This window comes from Salvelinus alpinus, chromosome 11 (assembly GCF_045679555.1).
Source record: "Salvelinus alpinus chromosome 11, SLU_Salpinus.1, whole genome shotgun sequence".
Classification (NCBI taxonomy): domain Eukaryota; kingdom Metazoa; phylum Chordata; class Actinopteri; order Salmoniformes; family Salmonidae; genus Salvelinus; species Salvelinus alpinus.
In genome coordinates this window covers 46,888,379-46,905,655 of record NC_092096.1, presented here as the reverse complement: position 1 = coordinate 46,905,655, position 17,277 = coordinate 46,888,379, and the positions used below count along the sequence as shown (strand labels likewise).

Below are 17,277 nucleotides of genomic sequence, written 5' to 3'. Positions count from 1 at the left end.
ATAATGAATACATATTAGAATAATAATACATAAGTGACCAATACTTACTGTATTGTGATTGTTTAGTGTTTTAATTACTCAACAAGTTGTGCCCCAAGGTGGGATCGAACCGTATCTCAAAAGCAGTAGAATAGCTCAAATAAGGTCACCAAAATGTCCGTTACGGCTGTACATGTTCGGCCGCTACCGACTGTGACTATCTCCTCTAAAGTATCTCCAAAGCGGAAGAGGCAAAATGATAACAGGGACCAAAATCTGTGTTCTCCAGCAGGTGGCGTTTAAAAAAAAATGTTTTGCTCACCAAGCCAGAAGTTTTTGTATGGAGATCAATGCATGTTGAATTTGGTTAACCAAAAATATGACTTATTTGGTACGTGTGGCTTATTTGATCGAACAGAAGTTTCGTAATGCTTAGGTTGTTATGAATGTAGCTACTGATAAGTAGGACACGTGACATCCACGCAACTCTTGAGAAAAAACACTATATTGGAGTTGTGCCTGTTATCACACTCCTATCTGCCCTCTCATTGGCTTGAATGGTCCCACCTGATCTTGCCTCCTCCTGACTGCCTTCCATTTTTGAAAACATTTATTTTAATTGTTAGAGCGACCAATTGAGTATCTGGTTAATATAATGTATAATCTGTGGGATCTCTGGTAAAGCATCTTATTGTGTGGGGTTTATCGGCGGTTGGCATCCAATGTTATGGTGCATTACCGCCACCTACTGTACTGGAGTGTGGGCCAGTAATGCACCAAAACGTTGGATGCCAACCGCCGATAAACCCCACAGAAGATGCTTTACCAGAGATCCCACAGATTATACATTATATTGACCAGAGACAGGTATAAACAATAAATCAGGTAGACAGATAGAAATTGTAAATCCAACCTGCCAACCCAGTTTCTCTTAAAATATATAAAACATTTGCCTCCATCAAATTATGTTCTTCTACTCAGTATTCTCTTTAAAGTCAATTCCTGTATCACCTTCTCCCTCAAACTCAATCTGTCTCTTTCCCTTTCATACTGCACACACTGTATCATTACATGCTCCACTGTCACCGTTTCCAGGAAGTAATCACACCTTCCTGTTGGATGCTTAATGTCCTATTCAACCGGCTGTGTAAAGTAAAGAATGAAGGAAAGTTCAGGCTCCACTTTGCATTTCAGAGAACTGCGTAAGAAATTCAAATTAATCTGTGACTGACAAAAGTGTTCTATGACTGACAAAACGTCCCAAACACACTACTTTTGGCTAGGGCCCAAAATGCTCTGGTCAAAGGTAGGGCATTATATAGGGAACAGGGTGGCATTTGGGACGTACAGTCGTGGCCAAAAGTTTTGAGAATGACACAAATATAAATGTTCACAAAGTCTGCTGCCTCAGTTTGTATGATGGCAATTTGCATATACTCCAGAATGTTATAAAGAGTGATCAGATGAATTGCAATTAATTGCAAAGTCCGTCTTTGCCATGCAAATGAACCGAATCCCCCAAAAACATTTCCACTGCATTTCAGCCCTGTCACAAAAGTCAGCCCTGTCACATCATGTCAGTGATTCTCTCGTTAACACAGGTGTGAGTGTTGACGAGGACAAGGCTGGAGATCACTCTGTCATGCTGATTGAGTTCGAATAACAGAATGGAAGCTTCAAAAGGAGGGTGGTGCTTGGAATCATTGTTCTTCCTCTGTCAAACATGGTTACCTGCAAGGAAACACGTGCCGTCATCATTGATTTGCACAAAAAGGGCTTCACAGGCAAGGATATTGCTGCCAGTAAGATTGCACCCAAGTCAACCATTTATCGGATCATCAAGAACTTCAAGGAGAGCAGTTCAATTATTGTGAAGAAGGCTTCAGGGTGCCCAAGAAAGTCCAGCAAGCGCCAGGACCGTCTCCTAAAGTTGATTCAGCTGCGGGATCGGGGCACCACCAGTACAGAGCTTGCGCAGGAATGGCAGCAGGCAGGTGTGAGTGCATCTGCACGCACAGTGAGGCGAAGACTTGGAGGATGGCCTGGTGTCAAGAAGGGCAGCAAAGAAGCCACTTCTCTCCAGGAAAAACATCAGGGACAGACTGATATTCTGCAAAAGGTACAGGGATTGGACTGCTGAGGACTGGGGTAAAGTCAGTTTCTCTGATGAATCCCCTTTCCAATTGTTTGGGGCATCCGGAAAAAAAGCTTGTCCGGAGAAGACAAGGTGAGCGCTACCATCAGTCCTGTGTCATGCCAACAGTAAAGCATCCTGAGACCATTCATTTGTGGGGTTGCTTCTCAGCCAAGGGAGTGGGCTCACTCACAATTTTGCCTAAGAACACAGCTATGAATAAAGAATGGTACCAACAAATCCTCCGAGAGCAACTTCTCCCAACCATCCAGGAACAGCTTGGTGACGAGCAATGCCTTTTCCAGCATGATGGAGCACCTTGCCATAAGGCAAAAGTGATAACTAAGTGGCTCGGGGAACAAAACATCGATATTTTGGGTCCATGGCCTGGAAACTCCCCAGACCTTAATCCCATTGAGAACTTGTGGTCAATTCTCAAGAGTCAGATGGACAAACAAAAACCCACAAATTCTGACAAACTCCAAGCATTGATTATGCAAGAATGGGCTGCCATCAGTCAATGCCAGGGTGGATTGCAGAGGTCTTGAAAAAGAAGGGTCAACACTGCAAATATTGACTCTTTGCATTAACTTCATGTAATTGTCAATTAAAGCCTTTGACACTTATGAAATGCTTGTAATTATACTTCAGTATTCCATAGTAACATTCAATAAAAATATCTAAAGACACTGAGGCAGCAGACTTTGTGAAAATTAATATTTGTGTCATTCTCAAAACTTTTGGGCACGACTGTACATACCTATATTTAAAATACAGACAACTGGATAGAAGTCAAACAAGTTTCCTTTATTTGTATCATACAAATAAAATACTGACAAGGCAGAAATGACAGTCTAGTTTTTTCCCTTTCATCTTTGTCAGTTAATATTCAATCAATCACAAGACAGGACCACTCATTATCAAACATTGAGTTTAAATGTCATTTTTAAACCGAAAATAAGTGTTTTACCTGTAAAAGGCAAATAAAAAACAAATCCAATGAATTTAACAGATTATATACACAGAGAAAGAGAAAAAGAGGCTGAGACAAGGGTAGAGGGATTGACAGAAACACATTTTTAAAAACTAGTTGAACATGAAGACGAGGTGAGGATATCCAACAGGTCTTAATAAAATAATGTGTCTGAAATTGATTAAAACAAAACAAAAATGTAACGTTTCTTCCCTAAACGAAAATATTTTAAATTTAAACAAAACTGTTCCCCACCACTCCCTACAACACAAACCCAACCAAGCCACCAATCCAGTTAGAGGCTACCTATATACACAGGTCTCCATTTTTACCCACCATGGGTCTGTTTACCAGACAAAAATACTCAATGTGTAATCGCAATTAAAATAGTTGTTTTATTCCTGGACTAGTTTTAGGCTAATCTGTGTCTGGAAAACAGGCCCATATTGTTTAAGGGTTAAGGAAATCTGTGATATGGGGTGATTTGTCTTCTTACCACAAACTATTGGACCGTAACATGCTTGCAAAGAAAAACGAGGAGTGTCAGTTGGGATTTAAACCTGAGACAGATATAGGATATTATTGGGTTGGAAAGTAGAGGGGGGAAAATGAGAGATCGTACATAAAACAGCTCATCTTTAGTGCATTCGGAAAGTAGTCAGACCCCTTGACTTTTTCCACATTTTCTAACGTTACAGCCTTATTCTAAAATTGATTAAATAAAAATGTTCCCTCAATCTACACACAATACCCCATAATGATAAAGCGATAACAGGTTTTTAGAAATGTTTGCAAATGTATATAAAAAAAATGATACCTTATTTACATAAAAATTCAGATCCTTTGCTATGAGACGCGAAATTGAGCTCAGGTGCATCCTGTTTCCATTGAAAAATGGAAAATCAATTGATGATTTGGACATGATTTGGAAAGGCACACACCTGTCTATATAAGGTCCCACAGTTGACAGTGCATGTCAGAGCAAAATCCAAGCCATGAGGTCGAAGGAATTGTCCTTGGAGCTCCGAGACAGGATTGTCTGCAGCATTGAAGGTCAGCAAGAACCCTAAGCACACAGCCAAGACAACACAATAGTGGCTTCGGGACAAGTCTCTGAATGTTCTTAAGAGGCCCAGCCAGAGCCCGGACTTGAACCAGATAGAACATCTCTAGAGACCTGAAAATAGCCGTGCAGCGACGCTCCCCATCCAACCTGACATATATTGAAAGGAAGGATCTGCAGAGAAGAATGGGAGAAACTCCCCAAATACAGGTGTGCCAAGCTTGTAGCATTATACTAAAGACGACTCGACACTGTATTCGCTGCCAAAGGTGCTTCAACAAAGTACTGAGTAAAGGTCTGAACACTTATGTAAATCTCTTTTCAGTTTTTTTTTAAAATACATTAGCAAAAATAGATTTTTTTTTGCTTTGTCATTATGGGATATTGTGTATTTAAAAAAAATCAATTTTAGAATAAGGCTGTAACCTAATTTTTATTGGGAAAAAGTCAAGGGGTCTGAATACTTTCCGAATGCACTGTATATACAATGCACAAGTGAAATGTCTTACTTTTTTAAGCCTGGGTGAGATGCCAATCTGTTGAGTTTCTTTCCATTCACTAAGTCCCAAATGGCACCCTATTTCCTTTATAGTGCACTACTTTCTACTGCACACTGTTTTTGTGACATGTCATGTAAACTACCGAAGGGTTTCTAAGAGTCCTGGTCGAAAGTATTAAACTATAAAGGGATTGGGGTGCAATTTGAGATCGACACTAACAGTTACAGGGTCAATCGCATAGACTTCTATGGAAACCTCCCAATCTGGCAACCCAGGTCACTACAATATCCTGAAGGTTTCTGTATGTAAACAGAGATGGCAACAAGGCCCACAATGCTGGCAGCAACACAGTGTGCGTCCCAAATGGCACCGTATCCCCTATATATGTAAAGGGAATACGGTGCCATTTCAGGACCTAAATCATCTGGGTGGTGAAATCTATTGAAAAGATCATCTAGAAAAACAAACATTTTTGTGACTTGGTTGCCATGCAAACTACTGAAGGGGTTGTTAGGGAGGAGCCAGGGGTCTTAACATGGCAACAGTGGGTCTTCCTGACATCCAATTGCATTTTGAAAACTGTAGAAAATAAACTGAAACTGATCAGAGGCTCTGTGTATTTCTGTGGTGAGAGAGCGAGGGAGAAAAAGAGCGAGGGGGTGCAAAGTATCTACAGAATACCTCATCAAACTAAGAAATACATTTGTACGGCTCTTGTCCCAACATCCACCCTAGTCTACCATTCAGAATGCTTGGCCAATACACTGCTCTATCCATAATAGTACGCACGTTACGATTACTGAGATGGAGCCTTAGGACTGTTAAGAAAGCTGTTGAAGAGAAGGAGGGGTGGACAGACGGGGCACAATAGAATGGAAGAGAAAGAGGTGGAATATGGAGGGGCGAGGGAAGGTGCGACACAGGACAGAAAAGAGGGGGTCGGGGGTCTGTCAGTTTTGGGACTTAAAGGGGGGTGTACGATTGGGCGTTGGTGGGAAAGGTAAAGATGATTAGGAAAGTGGGAGGGTTTAGAGCATGGGACCAGGACGTGGTGAAACGGGAACTGGAAGTAATCATGTCCCTCAGTGGCAGCAGCCCCCACAGTGCCCCCCTCCCCCATGGCTGTGACCCGAGGCCTCCGCGTGTTTGGTCCGCCGCGACAGGATCTCATAGGTGCAGTCGTCACCGCAGCAACCAGACATACTAGGGGAGGTGTCATCGATCTCAAACCTGGGAGGGGGTGAGGGAGGAGGGAGATATTGAGAGGGTAGGGGGGAGAGAGAAAGACAAGATGCACAGAAAGCAAGAGGCAAGAGAGATGGAGGAAGGAGTGGATTGATTACAGTATTGTGCCAACAGTTATTTCTAAAGAACATAATCATAATAATGTGTTTGTACATGCTAAGAAGCTGTTGAAAAGCTATGGAGACTCACTGTAAGGCTTCCCTGAAGAACTGGTACGCCCCGTGGTTGTGTTTGAATACTGTTAACATTACCTTCTTCATCTGTGTGCTGGGGTGAGAGAGGTGGGAGAGAGAAAAAGAACGAAAGGGAAAAGATAGAGAGTGGGAGAAAGAGACCAGAGAGACACAGAAAGAGATTGAAATAGTTTCAGTTTCTATAGGACTTGGTGGTAGAATATTTCAGATAGCTTGTTGTTACTAGTGTTACACGGTATACCGAAACTTCGGTACCGTTTTGATACATGAAAAACGGTTCGGTACAAGAATTTGTGTTACTTTCGGTACTTCTGTCAAATGTGTCTCACGGATCAAGCCTGTCTATTAGCGCAGCCGACCTCTTATTATAGCATGCACCGTGCCTGCTCCACTTACTCATTTCCAGCCTGCACTGGCAGTCTGGGATGCATCGTTTTAGCTTTCCACTCATGACGCACAGAAGTTAACACATTTGAATAATGCGACATGGCATGCAGAAATTTTGAAATGAATTACTGTTCGCAAAACAATGTCCATACAGGCTAGAACACTTTACACTGGAAGAAAATATCAGTAGCTTTCCTTGCTAACTGACAGCTAAAGCTAACATCAATTCGATACCCTAGTACTTAGTTTGTGAAATGAAAACCATAATGCAAAATATGCTGATTTCAAAGCTGATTGCCACCAAAGTTTATTTGGTCTCCCTCTCGCTCAAGTCTCTCCCAAAGATGATCTATTGCCTCAGCGAACTGACTGCCTCTTGAATGATGTCATTACTGGTTAAAGTGATTGCACACATTTTTATAAAAGAAGCTACTTCTATGCAAATGTTGTTGATCAGTACAATAAAATAAGTCACAAATGGAAGGGAAAAAGATTGTTTGTCATCTGTAGCCCCATGAAATCAGCCAAAACAATGCATGCACACACTCTTATAAAAAATGCAATTGTAATGATATTGAACTCAAAAGATGCCCAACAATTTATTTAACAGAGCAGTAGCTGAGTTTATCTGTCTGAATCAAGTGACTTTGGCTAATATGCCTTATGTTTTTGCCATGGTATCGTTTTGGTAGAGTATCATGATGGTACTGAGTATTGTGATACTAAACCTGGTATCGGTATTGAAGTCAAAATTCTGGTATTGTGACAACACTAGTTGTTACTGCTCTTTTCTCTCCAGTGTTTTTGCATTCCGGAGTAGCTTATGAGCCTTCTAGTGTTCCTATGGCGTGGTTATCATAGACATTCAGTGCATAGAAATTCCATCTATGGTTCAGTACCAACCTGTTGGCAATGAGCTGTACTACTTAGATGAGGAACTGCACTGAACAAAAATATATACACAACATGTAAAGTGTTGGTCCCATGTTTCATGAGTTGAAATAAAAGATCCCAGAAATGTCCATACGCACAAAAAGCTTATTTCTCTCAAGTTTTGTGCACACATTTGATTACATCCCTGCTAGTGAGCACTTCTCCATTGCCAAGATAATCCATCAAGCTGACAGGTGTGGCATATCAAGAACCTGATTAAACAGCATGATCATTACACCAGTGCACCTTGTGCTGGGGACAATAAAAGGCCACTCTAAAATGAGCACAATGCCACAGATGTCTCAAGTTTTGAGGGAGCGTGCAATTGGCATGCTGACTGCAGGAATATCCACCAGAGCTGCTGCCAGAGAATTGAATGTTCATTTGTCATTGTCTTTTTAAAGAATTTGGCAGTAGGTCCAACCAGCCTGAGAACCGCAGACCACGTGCATGGCGTCGTTTGGGCGACCTATTTGCTGATGTCAATGTTGTGAAAAGAGTGCCCCACAGTGGGGTTATGGTATGGGCAGGCATAAGCTACGGACAACGAACACAATTGCATTTTATCAATGGAAATGTGAATGCAGAGATACTGTGACGAGATCCTGAGGTCCATGTTGTGCCATTAATACGCTGTCATCACCTCATGTTTCAGCATGATAATGCATGGCCCCATGTCGCAAGTATCTGTACACAATTCCTGGAAGCTGAAAATGTCCCAGTTCTTCCATGGCCTGCATACTCACCAGACATGCTCTGGATCGACGTGTACAACAGCGTGTTCCAGTTCCTGCCAATATCCAGCAACATCGCACAGCCATAGCAAAGGAGTGGGACAATATTCCACAGGGCACAATCAACGGCTTGATCAACTATGCAAAGGAGATGTCGCACTACATGATTCCAAATGGTGGTCACACCAGATACTGACTGGTTCTAATCCACGGCCCCACTTTTTTTTAAGGTATCTGTGACCAGATGCATATCTGTATTCCAAGTCATGTGAAATCCATAGATTAGGGTCTATTGAATGTATTTCAATTGACTGATTTCCTTATATGAACTGTAACTCAGTCAAATCTTTGAAATTGTTGCAAGTTGCGTTTATATTTTTCTTCATTATACACACTATATTATACTACACTACTATACGTATATCTATTACTATAACACTATATTATACACAGTGTAAAAAAACATTAAGGACACCTGCTCTTTCCATGACAGACTGACTTGGTGAATCTAGGTGAAAGCTATGATCCCTTATTGATGTCACTTGTTAAATCCACTTCAAATCAGTGTAGATGAAGGGGAGGACACAGGTTAAAAAAATATTTTTAAGCCTTGAGACTATTGAGACATGGATTGTGTATGTGTGCCATTCAGAGGGTGAATGGAAAAGCCAAAAGATTGAAGTGCCTTTGAACAGGTTATGGTAGTAGGTGCCAGGCCCACCAGTTTTTGTCAAGAACTGCAACGCTGCTGGGTTTTTCATGCTCTACAGTTTGTCATGTGTTTCAAGAATGGTACACCATCCAAATGATATCCAGCCAAATTGACCACTGTGGGAGACATTGGAGTCAACATGGGCCAGCATCACAGTGGAATGCTTGACACCTTGTAGAGTCCATGCTCCAACTAATTGAGACTGTTCTGAGGGAAAAGGGGGGGTGCAACTCAATATTAAGAAAGTGTTCATTTTTTGTACACTCAGTGTATATTAATATATAATATGTACCTGTTGGCAATGAGCTGTAGTATCTGGATGAGGAACTTGCCCAGTCCTTTCCTCCTTACTCTGCTCTCCAACTGGACCTCATAACTACAAAAAATAACACATCAACATCCAGAAGAACACTAAATGACAATACCATTCGACAACAATCCCTTTCAATAGTAGTGCCACTCAACTGTATTTCCTTGATTCCTCACAGTCTCCTTCCTACTCGCCTCCTTCTCAAAGCACATTGGAGCAGAAGATCTGAGGTCCCTACCCTAGGATCTTTACATATGGATTTGGAGAAGTAGACGAGGAGGGACGACACGATGAATTAAGATTCACCCTATCAGTTCCATTTTCCATAAAAGGTGACATTGAGGGAGTTTGGTTAAGCTGAACCGCAGTGCACCGTGGTATGGCCCGTGACATGAACAGGCAAAAGCAATAAGGGAGGCGCTCCCTTCTCAAATCGAACAATAATTTGCGCTCGGTCATGTTAGCAAGGCAGCATGACGCATCGTTCAGAAACATACATCTGTTTTCCATTAAATATATGTTAGAATTTTCGAACAAATTTTTAATTGGGAAGGCCGATAAAGTGTTTTTATCAAAAGCAATCACGTTTGCATGTGAAAACACAGAACCCCACTCATTACTCCACCTCCTTAACCTACATCACTTTTGTTTGGAGAAGACTTCCCGTTGGCTAAAACAGGTCAGCTGGCTCACGGTTCCAAAACTAATGCAATCAATGCTTACCAGGGACATTAATCGAATCCCCTCCATGATAACCCTTACCAGTATAGCACCTCCTCCCCGCACTCGACGTCGAATCGGAAGTGAGAGAAGGCCACGGGGGAGGAGTCTGTGTCTCGGGCCAGGAGATACCACGCCCTCTCATCATTCATCTCATCCCGCTTTTCTCTCTCCTTCCATCCCCACTCACTCTGCTCGTACCTGCAGCCCAGAAGAAGCAGAATACTTTATTGATCCTTACAAGAGGGAAATGTTAAACACACTCACATACACACTAGGGCAGCAAATTTCTGTCAATTTTGCTGCAAAATAAATGTATGCACGATGGCGCACGCGCGCAGCCGGTTTGGGTTCCGTGTTAGTTGTTGCAGAAATTGACCCACTATTCTGTTTACTTTCTGCATCTATGTCATGTCGCTGAGCTACCAGCTACTTTCCTGTACATTACTATTTTCGGCAAAATAATATTTGTGGTCGACTGCCGACACGGTTTTATGACAGCAATTTAATTCCACTAAATTATGCAAATTAACCTATAGACTAGCACTTAACCTTTAACATCCTTAACACACACACACACTCACTCCCTCCCTCCAATTTGCCATCCCTGCGCTCTCCTCTCCCTTATTTCATCCCTGCACTCTCCCTCACCTCCCCTTCTCTCTCCCCCTCAACCCTCCCTCCTTACAGTGTTTGCATGTTGGTCCTGGTTAGTTCATAGGCCCACTCCACAGAGATAGGGTTGAGGGTGGACACTCTCTTACACTCTATCTGGAGATTCAACCTACAGGCGAGAGAGACAGGACATGAGTAGTTAGCTATAAATCTCACACAATAAATCAGTCAGCCAGACAGAGCAGATATTTATCAACCAGCCAGCCACACACACACACACACACACACTGGAGAGGCACAGGAGGAGAATCTCTTACCCGTTTCTGTCATAATTTTTAAAGATGGGGAAAGCAGCCAGAGGGTCATCCAGCTGTGAGAGAGAGAAGTGTGTATGAGTTACAGTCAGTCAGTCACATGGTCAGGAAAAACTCCTGGCAGTCCAAGGCTCCAGACTGCGATCGTTTAGTCGCATTTTGCGACCATTTGACTTGGCTGTGTGAGTAAAATTGTAATTGATCGTAATGTTCACTTTTTTAGGAGGCTAAAACTATCCTTATGATTCCTGTAATGAAAGTCTGACCTGCGCTGTACAGATTTGGAAGCAACTGTTGTCACTGGTCGGTATAATTTTGATTTCTCAACTCTCAATATTTAGCTCTTTGGCAACTATTTTACAATTTAGATATAGCTTTGAGATACGGAGTGCGCATTGGCCATTGCGTATGCATAGGACTCATTGGGTAGTAGGCTACAACTGCAAAGTTTTTTTAGGACACTGAATTTCCTGTTCGATTAATACATGGCATCAGCAGTGGGGTGTTTTGATTTTCCACTTACACAGGAGGTGAATTAGCCCCAAATAGATTTGCCTATGATATTATTGCACATAAAGATTAAGGTAAATTCATCTATTGAACGGGAAAAAATGCCGGATTTTAACAGTAAAATGCCCCAAAACTCATGACAATCACTGGATTATGTTGCACATCAAAATATCTTGAATAATGCATTACCGCATGGACATGTTAAATTAAAACGGATTTATTGAATCCCAGCTCAAAACTCTATTACACCCTTTAATAAAGCACTGTGAATTACTAAGTTGATGACTTATTTTTTCTATTGCGTGACGCCGCAAAATGTTTTGGTGTGGGCAAATCATGGGCTGGAGCCCCCAACTGCAAAAGTTAGTGGCACCAGTGCCACCAGGGAAACATGTTAGTCTGGAGCCCCGCGGTCATAGGTCCCGTTCCAGGCTGACTACATTGGAGACGCATGCCAGATCTGGATCTGTGTTTAAAATATCAGCCAACCACATCATGTCATAGCAATCTGATACAAACTGCGCCCGACAGTCAATGGGTATGTTTACATGTACTCAGACTAATATAATAGTTTGATTAAATGTTTACATGCTTTGCAAGAAGAACAATTTCCCTTATAATCCTGTTTACATGGACAGATCTGAAATAAGGCTACATGATGGGACTTTGATAAATGTTCTATCACAGCGACCATGTTATTTTTGGGAAGCCTTTTTGATTCTGAGTTCGGACATATGAAGTTTGTATGTGAAAACTATTTCTAAGATGCATACTTTCAGTTTCTCCAAACTCACTTCCCTTGCACAAAAGAGGGAGGCTCGCTCTGCTGGTGCTAGCACATGCTCTGATTGAATAAACAGCTGGAACTACGACATCAACCAATTTGTAGGCAATGCCTACTCATAATTTGTTAAAATCACATGATGCAAACTGATGTCGTCATTGGAAGCATTGCTATCTTTTTCCCCCACAAAAAAATTGAAACGCACCATTTTCACATATGTTGGTGTGGTGCTGGAGATGCTGAATATGAAGTTGAACATTTTTGAAATTTCCATTTAAAGATGCACTATGCAGATATCGCGGCACAATTTTCTAGTTGCTGAAATTGTAATAGTTTGCCTAATTTCAGTTAATGTGACAAAACAAAGCATAGTGTAGAGATTCATTGTACCATCTAAACCAGTGAAATATCAGTGCATTCAGAAATTATTCAGACCCCTTGACTTTTTCCACATTTTGTTACATGACAGCCATATTCTAAAATTGATTTAAAAAAAAGAAAAGTAATCAATCTACACAGAATACCCATAATGACAAAGTGAAAACAGTTTGTTAGTATTTCTTTCTAATTTATTAAAAATAAAAAACAGAAATACCTTATTTACATAAGTATTCACCCCCTTTGTTATGAGACTCGAAATTGATTTGGAAAGGCACACACCTGTGTATATAAGGTCCCACAGTTGACAGTGCATGTCATGAGGTCGAAGGAATTGTCCGTAGAGCTCCGAGACAGGATTGTTTTGACGCACAGATCTGGGGAAGGGTACCAAAACATTTCTGCAGCATTGAAGGTCCCCAAACACACAGTGGCCTCCATCATTCTTAAATGTTTGGAACCACCAAGACTCTTCCTAGAGCTGGTCGCTCGGCCAAACTGAGCAATCAGGGCCTTTGTCAGAGAAGTGACCAAGCACCCGATGGCCACTATTACAGAGCTCCAGAGTTCCTCTGTGGAGATGGGAGAACCTTCCAGAAGGACAACTACCTATGTAGCACTACACCAATCAGACCTTTATTGTAGAGTGCCCAGACGGAAGCCACTCCTCAGTAAAAGGCATATGACAGCCCGGTTGGAGTTTGCCAAAAGGCACCTAAAGGACTCTGACCATGATAAACAAGATTCTCTGGTCTGATGAAACCAAGATTGAACAATTTGGCCTGAATGCCAAGCGTCACGTCTGGAGGAAACCTGGCACCATCGCTAAGGTGGTTGCATCATCATGCTGTGGGGATGTTTTTCAGCGGCAGGGACTGGGAGACTAGTCAGGATCGAGGGAAAAATGAAAGGAGCAAAGTACCGAGATCCTTGATGAAAACCTGCTCCAGAGCGCTCAGGACCTCATACTAGGGCGAAGGTTCACCTTGCAACAGGACAAAACATGTTTTTTTATATATATATATTTTTTTTTAACCTTTATTTAACTAGGCAAGTCAGTTAAGAACAAATTCTTACTTACAATGATGGCATGGAACAGTGGGTTAACTGCCTTGTTCAGGGGCAGAACGACAGATTTTTACCTTGTCAGCTCAGGGATTCGATCTCGCAACCTTTTGGTTACTGGCCCAACACTCTAACCACTAGGCTACCTGCCACCCCAATGACCCTAAGCACACAGCCAAGACAACACAGGAGTTGCTTCGGGACAAGTCTCAATGTCCTTGAGTGGCCCAGCCAAAGCACGGACTTGAACCTGATCGAACATCTCTGGAGAGTGCTGAAAATAGCTGTGCAGCAACACTCCCCATCCAACCTGACAGATATTGCGAGGATCTGCAGCGAATGAGAGAAATTCCCCAAATAGGTGTGCGAAGCTTGTAGCGTCATACCCAAAAATACCTTTGGCTGTAATCACTGCCAAAGGTGCTTCAACAAAGTACTGAGTAAAAAACTGAAAATGGCACCGGAAGAAATGGCAGCAGTTTTACAGGCGCCCAACCAATTGTGCTATTATTTGTTTTTTTTCGTGTTATTTGTTTTGTACATACATATTTTGTACATAATGTTTCTGCAACCGTATCTTAACTTATGGCTGCAGGGGCAGTATTGAGTAGCTTGGATGAAAGGTGCACAGAGGTGCCCAGAGTAAACGGCCTGCTCCTCAGCCATAGTTGCTAATATATGCATATTATTAGTAGTATTGGATAGAAAACACTCTGATGTTTCTAAAACTGTTTGAATTATGTCTGTGAGTATAACAGAACTCATATGGCAGGCAAAAACCTGAGAAAAAGAAATTCTGAGGCTGGTGGATTTTCAACCAAGCTCCCATTGAAAGCCCAGCGAGATATGGATGAGTTTTCACTTCCTACGGCTTCCACTAGATGTCAACAGTCTGTAGAACTTTGTCTGATGACTCTACTGTGAAGGGGGGCCGGATGAGAGGAGAATTAGTCACCACTGCCATGAGGTGACCATTCTTTGACCATGTGCGTTCACATAAGAGGGAGCTCCGTTCCATCGCTCATCTGAAGTCAATGTAATTCTCCGGTTAGAACGTTATTCAAGATTTATGTTAACAACATTCTAAAGATTGATTCAATACATCGTTTGACATGTTTCTACTGACTGTTACGGAACTTTTGGACATTTCGTCACGTTTTAGTGAACGCGCTTTGTGACTTTGGAATTGTTTACCAAACGCGCTAACCAAAGTAGCTAATTGGACATAAATAACGGACATTATCGAACAAATCAAGCATTTATTGTGGACCTGGGATTCCTGGGAGTGCATTCTGATGAAGATCATCAAAGGTAAGGGAATATTTATCATGTATTTTCTGGTTTCTGTTGACTCCAACATGGCGGCTAATTTGACTATAGTTCTGAGCGCCGTCTCAGATTATTGCATGGTTTGCTTTTTCCGTAAAGTTGTTTTGAAATCTGACACAGCGGTTGCATTAAGGAGAGGTATATCTATAATTCCATTGTGAACACCATAGTATTATCATCTACATTTATGATGAGTATTTCTGTTGAATATATGTGGCTATGCACTATCACTGGATGTTTTTGGAACTAGTGAACGTAACACGCCAATGTAAACTCCGTTTTTTTTTTTTATAAATATGAACTTTATCAAACAAAACACACATGTATTGTGTAACATGAAGTCCTATGAGTGTCATCTGATGAAGATCAAAGGTTAGTGATACATTTTATCTCTATTTGTGCTTTTTGTGACTGCTATCTTTGGCTGGAAAAATGTCTGTGCTTATTCTGTGGCTTGGTGGTGACCTAACATAATCGTTTGTGGTGCTTTCGCTGAAAAGCATATTTGAAATCGGACACTTGGTGGGATTAACAACAAGATTACCTTTAAAATGGTATAAGACACATGTATGTCTGAGGAATTTTAATTATGAGATTTCTGTTGTTTTGAATTTGGCGCCCTGCACTTTCACTGGCTGTTGTCATATCATCCCGTTACTGGGATTGCAGCCATAAGAAGTTTAAGGCAAAAAAGAGCTTCTGGATAACAGGACAGCGATCCCTCACCTCGGATTAGACTAAGATTTTTTCTACAACAAGGAGGCCGCAAAGGACATTCTCCAAACACCCGACAGGGCCGACATCCCCGTTATTTGCAAGAGGAAGACACGCAGGTACAGAGGACAAAGAGCCGGATGCCTCGTCAGGACCCGGAGAAGGCGAGTGGGAAAGCTGCCGTTACCGTCAATACTACTCGCCAAAGTGCAATCATTGGACAATAAATTAGACGAGGTACGATCATGAATATCCTACCAACGGGACATCAAAAACTGTAATATCCTATGTTTCACGGAATCGTGACAATGTCGACAAGGATATTCAGCTAGCGGGATATAAGCTGCACCGGCAAGGTAGGACAGCACACTCCGGTAAGACGGGGGGGGGGGGGGGGGGGGGGGGGTGTCTGTTCATATATGTAAACAACAGCGGGTGCAAGAAATCTAAGGAAGTCTCTAGATTTTGCTCGCCTGAAGTAGAGTATATTGTGATGAATTGTAGGCCACACTACTTGCCTGCAGAGTTTTCAGCTATACTTTTCGTGGCTGTTTATTTACCACCAGACAGATGCTGGCACTAAGACCGCACTCAGTCGGCTGTATAAGGAAATAAGCAAACAGGAAACCACTCAACCAGAGGCGGCGCTCCTAGTGGCCGGAGACTTTAATGCAGGGAAAGCAGGAAGCACCAGTGACTCGGTCTATAAAAAAGTGGTCAGATGAAGCAGATGCTAAACTACAGGACTGTTTTACTATCACAGACTGGAACATGTTCCTTGATTCTTCCGATGGCATTGAGGAGTACACCACATCAGTCACTGGCTTTATCAATAAGTGCATCGAGGACGTCGTCCCACAGTGACTGTACGTACATACCCCAACCAGAAGCCATGGATTACAGGCAACATTCGCACTGAGCTAAAGGGTAGAGCTGTCGCTTTCAAGGTGCGGGACTCTAACCAGGAAGCTTACAAGAAATCCTGCTATGCCCTGCAACGAACCATCAAACAGGCAAAGCGTCAATACAGGGCTAAGATTGAGTCATACTACACCGGCTCCTACGCTCGTCTTAAGTGGCAGGGCTTGCAAACTATTACAGATTACAAAGGGAAGCACAGCCGCAAGCTGCCCAGTGACACGAGCCTACCAGACGAGTTGAATCACTTCTATGCTTGCTTTGAGGCAAGCAACACTGAGGCATGCATGAGAGCATCAGCTGTTCCGGACGACTGTGTGATCCCGCTCTCCGTAGCCGACGTAAGACCTTTAAACAGGTCAACATACACAAGGCTGTGGGGCCAGATAGATTACCAGGATGTGTGCTCCGGGCATGTACTGACCAAATGGCAGGTGTCTTCACTGACATTTTCAACATGTCCCTGATTGAGTCTGTAATACCAACATGTTTCAAGCAGACCACCATAGTCCCTGTGCCCAAGAACACTAAGGCAACCTGCCTAAATTACTACAGACCCGTAGCACTCACGTCCGTGGCCATGAAGTGCTTTGAAAGGCTGGTAATGGCTCACATCAACACCATTATCCCAGAAACCCTAGACACACTCCAATTTGCATACCGCCCAAACAGATCCACAGATGATGCAATCTCTATTGCACTCCACGCTGCCCTTTCCCACCTGGACAAAAGGAACACTTATGTGAGAATGCTATTCATTGACCAC

The 17,277-nt window shown here is 42.3% G+C and overlaps 1 protein-coding gene across 7 annotated transcripts in view; it reads right to left on the bottom strand.

Moving 5' to 3' along the window:
- Positions 1-2,899: 2,899 nt before the first annotated feature.
- The window catches only part of LOC139534260 (N-alpha-acetyltransferase 40), a 28,796-nt gene continuing 14,418 nt past the window's right edge, over positions 2,900-17,277 (bottom strand). For 6 of the 7 annotated variants that reach the window (XM_071333267.1, XM_071333268.1, XM_071333269.1 and 3 more), the window contains 6 exons: positions 10,817-10,869; positions 10,573-10,668; positions 9,927-10,085; positions 9,147-9,230; positions 6,084-6,161; positions 2,900-5,879 (listed from right to left, as the gene is read on the bottom strand). In XM_071333267.1, the coding sequence (XP_071189368.1) occupies positions 5,732-5,879; positions 6,084-6,161; positions 9,147-9,230; positions 9,927-10,085; positions 10,573-10,668; positions 10,817-10,869 (618 nt within the window). In that variant the 3' untranslated portion in view covers positions 2,900-5,731. The remainder of the gene's footprint in view (positions 5,880-6,083; positions 6,162-9,146; positions 9,231-9,926; positions 10,086-10,572; positions 10,669-10,816; positions 10,870-17,277) is intronic. The other variant, XM_071333270.1, reaches the window with a different exon arrangement.